The following is an 8,974-nucleotide window of genomic DNA, read 5'->3' as shown; positions in this document are numbered from 1 at the left end:
GAGGCAGGTGGATTTCTGAGTTCGAGGCCAGCCTGGTCTACAAAGTGAGTTCCAGGACAGCCAGGGCTACACAGAGAAACCCTGTCTCAAAAAACAAACAAACAAAAAAAAAGTCTCGAAAAACAAAATAAAAAAAATCTATTTTATATATACGAGTACACTGTTGCTGTCTTCAGACACACCAGAAGAGGGCATTAGATCCCATTACAGATAAGATGGTTATGAACCACAGTGTGGTTGCTGGGAATTGAACTCAAGACCTCTAGAAGTCAGTGCTCTTAACTGTTGAGCCATCTCTTCAGCGCCCCCCCCCTTTTTTTTAAAGATTTATGTGTATGTCTCCCTTCTTTCAGTACCGTCATAATGGTTACCTGTGAATGGGCTGGCTGATCTCTCAAGAACACTTAACTTACACTAAAGAGGAACCATGCCAGGTCCTTACAGGACCAAGCTCCAATCAGTGTCCAGCTGTTGCTTTTCCAAGCCAGAATTTCTCTGTGTAGCCTTGAACTCAGAAATCCGCCTGCCTCTACCTCTCAAGTGCTGGGATTAAAGACATGCACTACCACAGCCTGCCTGTTTTGTTTTATAAGACAGGGTTTCCCTATCGCTCTGCCCAGCCTGGAACTACTAAGACCAGGCTGTCCTGGGACCGAGATCCTCTTGCCTCTGCCTCCCTAGTGCTGGGATTAAAGGTGTGTACCACCACGACTGGCCAGTGTCATTTTAAAATTATGGTAATGCATATGTACTTTAAGCATGAACATGATGGTGGGGCACAGAGAGAAGACTCAGTGAATAAAGTGCCTCCTATGCATGCATGAGGACTGGAGTTCAGATCCCCAGCACAAACAGAAGCCAGATGTGGTTAGCACGTATCTGTCACCCTAGACCTGGGGAAGGGGAGAGAGCCAGTCTAGCTGAGACCAGTACTCTAGGTTCTGCAAGAGCACTGGAGAAAGCCATGTCCTAGGTTTCACCAGAGGATGAGCTAGACACTTACATCTACACAACACACCTAGGAAATCCATCTTTGGTCAGCTTCTCAAGGGGTGCCATAACCTAGCTGCTGGGTACCATCCAGGAGGGGTGACTATACCCAGGAGGGGTGATATCTCCTCCATTGGATAGAGCCTGAGGAAAAGGGAAACAGGGCTAGCTGTAGTTGATTCCATATACCTCCCCTGGGAACGAGTACTTAGCAAGCAGCCTTACTCGGATCCAAGTTCTTCCCTCCTGAGACAGGAGGACTTGGGCCTTCATTCCAGGAAGCCCTAGCTTGGAGGAAGAGTGTAGGACCAGAGCCACTGGAAGGAGGCCATGCCGGCAGCTTGTACAGGTGATACAGCCCGAACACATGGTGTCTGGGGCTGGCCTCACAGCAGTGGCTCCGCCTTCAACCAAATAAAAAGCAGTCTGCAAACGTAGAGACTTCTACACAGTTTATTTGAGATCAAGCCACCTTTCCCTTAGGCTGCACACTAGTTCCTCACAGGCAGGTAGGTCTGCAGTGATGGTAGCAATTCAGCATGATTCAGCTCGAGGCCCACAGGAATGGCTGAGGACTGAGCCTGCAGGAGTGATCCACTAAGCCACCCTGGTGGAGCAGGAGTTTACCTGAGTTCTCATTCCCCCCAGCTTCTGTTCTCATGAACTTGTAAAGGTTGGAAGGCCAATGGCCTTTAAAGCACAGCTTTTGCCATGACTGAGAGGTGGCAGGCAGGCAGGCACCTTAGAAACCATGATACATCCACTTTCGTTCCCAGCAACCCCAGGAATGGGGTCTCACATGAGAGCAATAGTTTTAAGCTCACAGCAAAAGCTGTTTAGTAGGTGAGAGATGAGGTGACATGGTGTCCAGAGCTGAGGCCACGCAGCTTGTATTCAAAGAAACAGATGTGGGCGAGGAAAGAGGTCAAAGCAGAGCCTATAAAGCTTACACTGGTGCATCTGAGGCCCACACTATCAAGTGTAGCCACTTTGCTGTAAGCAGCAGCACCCCGTTCACCAATGTCAACAGCAGAGCACAGACACGGGCCAGTTCCTACATAAGTCACTGTGCTAAAAACCAATTATGCTTCCTCCCTTTCATATCCCGGACTCCAGAGATTCAATGTAAAAATCCTCCCTTAAGCATTTAACGGTCTCCCTGGTCTTTGAGATCTCTCAACTCTACAGAACCAAAGCAGAACACAAAACCTCTCTACTGGTTGGTGGCTGAATGCAACAGAGAGACAGCCCATGGCTAACCCTGTTTCTGACAGTTCTGGTTCAGAGCAGTGGATTCTCACCAACGCTGTAGAGGTAGACAGTCCAGGGCAACGAGACACAATATAACAAGAGGCCGGGACCCCACATATCCTGCTCTACTCAAAAGGCAGTATGTACAGGAAGAGGGGAGAGCCAGCCAAGTCACCCCACTTAATGACGGGCATCCCAGTTCATCTCATTCAATCAGAAGCTCAAATTGCTCAGCAGCTTCAAATTCAGCATTCATGGCCACAGCCCACTTATCCAGCTCTGATTTCTGGTGGAAAGAAATGAGGACACATGAGTGGGAGGGAAGAGCAGCCATGTTGGCCAGAGCACTAGACCCACACCTCAGACATTGCCTTCCCGCCAAGAGTCAGAAAAGTCTGGCCCCACTCACCGCGATTTCAGGAACCTTCTTCTTTCGTTTCTCTTTCACAACTGGGGGAGAGATTCCAGGGAGCGTTCTATCCGGAACCAAGTCCTTCGTCCTATCTGGAACCAAGTCCTTCGCAGGTGCCTTTGGGGTCTCGATTAACTTTGAACACACGACAGGTGAGACTCCAGGCAAGTCGTCAGGTCCCTCAAAGCCAAAGAAGGATCGGCGGCCAGGGGTGGAGGTTGAGGCACAGCCGAGGCTCTGCAGCCGACTGTACGACCGCCTGACTTTCTGAGACATTTCCAGGTCTCTGGTGTCCAGCTCCGCTTCTCCAGAGTCAGGCTCAACATTCTGAGTGTACAGCACGGGGGTGCTGGAGGGAGTACCAGGGACACTACAAGTCTTGAAGAGGTCTTCTTTAGTGGGCACCTTGAGCGGAGGGTTGTTTTCTTTTTCCAAAATAAAAGAGATCTGTATCAGGACAGGAGAGAAGTCTTGTGAGCTAGGGGATTCAGGATGGAAAGACTGCCTACAGGACACACGCAGTTTCTATTGTTGCTTTGTACTTCATGTTGTAGGACTGGAGCGCAGGACCTTGTCCAAGTTCAGCAAACACTGTGCTGTGAGTGCAGCTCCATCCCCAGGCCATGATAGATTTTAAGCAACAAGTGCAGCCATTGAACACAGGCCCACAATGCACGAGCCCTGCACCCTATGCCCGCTGCCAGGAGAGAGAGAGGAGTTACAATTGTGATGCGAGTATAGCTGCTGCTGCTGCTGCTGCTGCCGCCAGACCTGTCTGGTATAGAGCTACCACCTGTTAGCTGATGTCAAATCTCAGCAGGTCTAAACTGGCTTGATGGCCTCCTAATTACTTTGCCTGTATCCAGGCTCACCCTTTACGGGCCACCTGCTACGTAACTGCTAGAGATTCTTCAAAACTGTTCATTTGGCCAAGTATCTATTGGTGACCTGTCCTATACCAGGGACTGTTTTGGGTACTGTAAATACATCAAGGGAAACGAAAAGCCACCTAATGGCACTTCAGTGCTCCCGTTGTAGCGACAAGAACATAATGAGGGGACTGAAGACATGGCTCAGCAGTTAATTAAGAGCACTGACTGCTCTTCCAGAGGTCCAGAGTTCAAATCCCAGCAACCACATGGTGGCTCACAACCATCTGATGTGCTCTTCTGGTGTGTCTGAAGACAGCTAACTCACATAAATAAATCTTTAAAAAGAATTAAAAAAAAAAAAAAAAAGGAACACAGCGAGGAGCACTGGGGTCAGAAGGCAGAATCAGCTGGGTGGTGGCAGTGGTGGCGCACACCTTTATCCCTGCACTGGGGGGGCAGAGGCAGGTGGATCTGAGTTACAGGCTGCAGAACTAAACTTGGAGGCAGGTTGGGATTGTAGTCTCACTGAGGAGGAGACATGAGCTGTGGTGTGAAGGTGTGGAGCAGAGCTGTGTGGACATCTAGAGTAACTGCGATCTAGGTTGGGCAGGGTGGGGTGCCTTGAGGACAGGTGTTTCAGCCAGGGTCAAGGAACAAAATGGGTCAGAGTGGCTGAGGTCAGGAAGTGATGATCCAGAGATTGCAGACGAAGCTAGAACAGAGCTACCGCTCTGTGTATTACAGTCCACCACACTACCACCTCCATGTACACGGCTTTCAGAAGGGCTTTGACCCACGGCCAGTGGAGCCATGGCACAGCTGTCAAGAGCAAAAGCTTAACCTGACATATGCACTTGAGGCTAAGGTACTGGTTACTCACACCCCACTCAGGTCACACAACTCCTCCCCAGGGAGGCTCTTCACACCTGAGATCCAGCCCAGCCCAGCCTCTCATCTGCAACTCCACCATCCCAACACTGTCTGCAGTTGGTCTGTTACGTCATTCACGCCATCCAGACAGGGAAGCTCGAGGATCAGGACACCGCTGTCTAGATCACCGTCAAAGCCCACACGGCCAGCAGAGCCCTGCACACTGCAGGCTCAGAGTGGACACGAAACGTGGCAACTACTTTTCTAGAGCTGAAGACCTAGTAAACTAGTCAAAGGACAAACTCAGGGAGGGGCATTGTGCTCTAATACAAGGAAGTCATCAGAGATTTCCTGGCCATAAACTCTGGAGAATTTTGTTCTGCAGCCCTGGCTGGCCTGCAACTCAGAGATCCTTCTGCCTCTGCCCCCCCCCGCCCCCCCCAGTGCAGGGATAAAGGTGTGCGCCACCACTGCCACCACCCAGCTGATTCTGCCTTCTGTGTGGTTTTTTTTTGGTTTTTCAAGACAGGGTTTCTCTGTATAGCCCTGGCTGTCCTGGAACTCACTTTGTAGACCAGGCTGGCCTCGAACTCAGAAATCCGCCTGCCTCTGCCTCCCGAGTGCTGGGAGTGCGCCACCACCCCGGCTCTCACTGTGTTCTTTTTTTTTTTTTTTAAAGATTTATTTATTTATTATATGTAAGTACATTGTAGCTGTCTTCAGACACACCAGAAGAGGGAGTCAGATCTCATTACAGATGGTTGTGAGCCACCATGTGGTTGCTGGGATTTGAACTCTGGACCTTTGGAAGAGCAGTCGGGTGCTCTTACCCACTGAGCCATCTCACCAGCCCCCTCACTGTGTTTTTTTTTTTTTTTAAAGATTTATTTATTTATTATATGTAAGTACACTGTAGCTGTCTTCAGACACTCCAGAAGAGGGCGCCAGATCTCGTTACGGATGGTTGTGAGCCACCATGTGGTTGCTGGGATTTGAACTCTGGACCTTTGGAAGAGCAGTCGGGTGCTCTTACCCACTGAGCCATCTCACCAGCCCCCTCACTGTGTTCTTAATGCTACAAAGGGAGCACTAAATAAAGGGATGCCGATCAGAAGAGGGACGGCCCCTGACCACAACTTCCATCTTCTACAGTCAAAGTCAGCAGACTTTTTATTTTATTTATTTGTTTGTTTGTTTTTCGAGGCAGGGTTTCTCTGTATAGCCCTGGCTGTCCTGGAACTCACTTTGTAGACCAGGCTGTCCTCAAACTCAGAAATCCACCTGCCTCTGCCTCCCAAGTGCTGGGATTAAAAGTGTGTGCCACCACGCCCGGCAGATTTTTATTTCTGAGACAGGGTCTCTCTATGTAGACCAGGCTGGCCTTGAATGCAGAAGTTCCTTCTCTGAAGGTCATGTTTAGAGGAGAAAGACATCAAACATGTAAGTAAGTACCTACTAGGTGTCGATAAAGACACTGCAGAGAAATGTGTCAGTGGTGGCAATGGACTGATCAGGAGGACCTCTGGGAGATGTCATAGGACATTCATCCCACCACCATCTTAGTTGGGCCTTCACCATCTTAACTCTCCCCATTGGTCCTAGGACTCCAATGACGCCATTCACAGAGAAACTTTTCTACAATACTTCAGCTTTATTATGTCAGTACTTGGGTTAAAAGCTGGTTGGGAAGCTAGGTGGGGTAGTGCATGCCTTTAACCCTAGCACTAGGGTGGGGGTTGAGGGGAGTGAATCTCTGTGAGTCTGAGGCCTGCCTGGTCTTCAAAGCAAGTTCTAGGACAGGGCTGTTACCTAGAAAAATTGTCTTGAAAACCCACCTCCACCATCACAAGATGGCTGGGATTATCTCACCAGCAGGGTACCTGCTTAGTACGGCCCTGGGATAGATCTCCAGCACCACACACATCAGAATAACAGATCAAACTGGCACTTTGCCTCACGTCTGCAATTCCCAGCACACTGAGACCAGGCAGGAAGAGTACCAAAGCCAGGCAGCCACACAACCCTGGTCAGAGAACAAAGCATCACGGCGTGCACTTGGGAGATTGAAAATCAGGAATTCAAAACCAGCTTTAAGCACATACTAAATTCAGGGCCAGGCTTGGCCACAGGTAACCCTGGCTGTCTTGGAACTCACTCTGTAGACCAGGCTAGCCTATAAGTCAAAAGAGATCCGCTTGCCTCTGCCTTCTGAGTGCTGGAATTAAAGGTGTGCACCACCACCCAGCACCTTTTACACTGTGTATGCATGTGTCCGGAAGAGGACGTTGGATACTCTCAAACTGAAGCTGTAGGTGTGTAGGATCCATCTGATGGAATCTGAAAACTGCTTTTACCCAGAACCATCTTTCTAGCCCCTACACATAACTCATTCTACAACCATAAAACAAAAAAACCATAAATAAACGCTCAGCAAAACAACCTTATCCCTCTGTAGGTCAGGCTGTCCTAAAACTCAGAGATCCGCCTGCCTCTGCCTCCCAAGTCTTGCGACTAAAGGCATGTGCCATCACAACCATCTGGTGGCAAAACAGTCTACAGAAGCCCAGTGGTTAAGGCATAACTTTTTAAGAAAAATAGTGAGAATGCTCAGAGCATAAAGAACTAGAAATGAGGGGTTGGGGATTTAGCTCAGTGGTTCTCAGCTCTGGGGGAAAAACAACAACAAAAAAACCCCCAAAAAACTAGAAATGAATGACACCCGCAGGCAGGAAACAAGACTGGTAACTACAGTCCGTCCTGGTAGCATGCCCATCTCTAAGACTTCAATCTATCTGCAGAGACTGATGCAGGTGGATCTCTATGACTTTGAGGCCAGTCTGGTCTACCGTAACTTCCAGTTCAGGAAACTGTTAATACAGTGAGACCTAAACTGACAAGCCGTGAAGCAATTGCCTGGGTAGAAGTATATGCCTACCCCCTAAGGCAAACGAATTAAATCCTACACAAATAAACAGAACTGAACTCACCCTAGGACTTCTTCGAACCGTGTGGACATCTGGGACCTGTAGGGATGACATCAACTGATCAATCAATAGCTAAGCCCAGTTTTGACATCTCACTCCCAAAGCCCTCTCTCAGCCCCTCACCTCTACTGTATGAGCTACGATCTTCTTCAAGACGATGGCCTTTCTGACTGGAGCCGCTGGAGTTGTCTGGGGGGGGGGGGGGGGAAAGTATTATCCATGAGCTTTACATTAGTTCAACGCCCTCTAGGTCAGTGTAAAAGTACTCTGGGAGCCGGGCGTGGTGGCGCACGTCTTTAATCCCAGCACTTGGGAGGCAGAGGCAGGCGGATTTCGGAGTTCGAGGCCGGCCAGGTCTACAAAGTGAGTTCCAGGACACCCAGGGCTACACAGAGAAACCCTGTCTCGAGGAAAAAAAACAAAAGTACTTTGGGGGTGTTGCTAAGAAAAGTTTTTCTTACCTTCTATGCAAGACTTCTCAGCCTCTAAGCCTGGTTCTAAGTTTGTAAGTTCTTGCACCATGTTGGGCACCAACTGTGGAAGCATTGGGCGGGAGTTTTTTGACTCCCTTGCTCCCAAATAACTGCAGGGCATCTCTTCCCCCCCAACCCCACTACCTCCTAAGTAAAGGACACAGAGCTGTTATTCAAAGGCTGCTGGCACTATGTTGGGCAGGTTCTGAGCTACTCTAACCCTCTCAGGCTGCCTATCTACCAGCCACACGGTCCTCTACCTGCATCTCAGTCTTACTCTGACTCAATCTGGTCCATGTGTGCCCTCATGACTGCTCTCTCCCTCCTCTTGACCTTAGAGTGAAACCACCTGGTCTCTCCGCGCCTCCCCCTTCTCTATCCCTGGACTTTTCCGGACGCCTCATTGGGCGCTGATGTCCCGCCTCCTCTGTCCTCTCCTGCCCAGCCATAGGCTGATCAGCTCTTAATCAACCAATCAGAGATGATAAAAAAAAACAACAGTGAGCCCGGAGGTGCTAGTTAGCCCGACTACCAATACCTAGGCATAGAAAATTAGCATCTGAATACGGAGTGCACAAAACCAACCCCAACACCTGGGGGACCAGGAACTCACCCTCGGCCAGACTTCAGGGAACGAGTTCGGGAGATCTGAGCCAGATTTCCGCTTGGACGACTTCGAAGGCTTAGTAAGTGGAGTCCTGGGCCCTGGAAAGGAAAACATGTTTGATGGTGAGCAAAACTTTGCTCGAAGAAAAGGCAACAAACAAACGAAACAAGATGCTTGATGAGTTCGGAAAAGCAAAAGTCGTTTCCCAACTACCCCTTTGGGGCGTCTTCCACCGGGAGCCAAGTTTTGTTCCTCAAACAACCCGGCCCCACTGCTCCCGTGCTCACCAGACCGCTGGGCAGCCCCTCCGGATCGTGTTCGCCGCTCCGCCATGTGTACGGTCGGGCTCAGTCTCCGCCGCAGTCGCCTACTCAGGCTCGCGCCAACCGGGAACTTTGCTGCTTCAAACGTTCAAATTGCCCGCCTTGATGGCGAGAAAGCGGAAGTGATACAGGCCGGAGGCGGACCATCCGCATTTGTCGTTACAGGCTTTACGTCTAGCGTAAGGCAGAGGC

The 8,974-nt window shown here is 49.8% G+C and overlaps 1 protein-coding gene across 1 annotated transcript; it reads right to left on the bottom strand.

The window, feature by feature from the left end:
• Positions 1-1,428: 1,428 nt before the first annotated feature.
• Cdca5 (cell division cycle associated 5) lies at positions 1,429-8,961 on the bottom strand. The gene is made up of 6 exons (XM_021151855.2): positions 8,747-8,961; positions 8,466-8,557; positions 7,503-7,568; positions 7,383-7,418; positions 2,651-3,100; positions 1,429-2,527 (listed from the first exon to the last, which is right to left on the bottom strand). Exons 1-6 carry the CDS (start codon positions 8,790-8,792, stop codon positions 2,447-2,449), a joined length of 771 nt encoding a protein of 256 aa, XP_021007514.1. The 5' UTR covers positions 8,793-8,961; the 3' UTR covers positions 1,429-2,446.
• Between the last annotated feature and the right edge of the window lie 13 nt (positions 8,962-8,974).

Source organism: Mus caroli, chromosome 19, assembly GCF_900094665.2.
Source record: "Mus caroli chromosome 19, CAROLI_EIJ_v1.1, whole genome shotgun sequence".
Lineage (NCBI taxonomy): Eukaryota > Metazoa > Chordata > Mammalia > Rodentia > Muridae > Mus > Mus caroli.
This window is presented reverse-complemented; position numbering and strand designations above follow the sequence as displayed.

What these genes read in the sequence shown, in the direction of transcription:
- Cdca5 (XM_021151855.2), bottom strand. Translation starts at nt 8,792, where the DNA reads ATGGCGGAGCGGCGAACACGATCCGGAGGGGCTGCCCAGCGGTCTG. An exon ending in AGGGGCTGCCCAGCGGTCTG is followed by an intron (nt 8,558 to 8,746) that starts GTGAGCACGGGA and finishes TTTCCTTTCCAG; the next exon opens with GGCCCAGGACTCCACTTACT. An exon ending in TCGTAGCTCATACAGTAGAG is followed by an intron (nt 7,419 to 7,502) that starts GTGAGGGGCTGA and finishes TCATCCCTACAG; the next exon opens with GTCCCAGATGTCCACACGGT.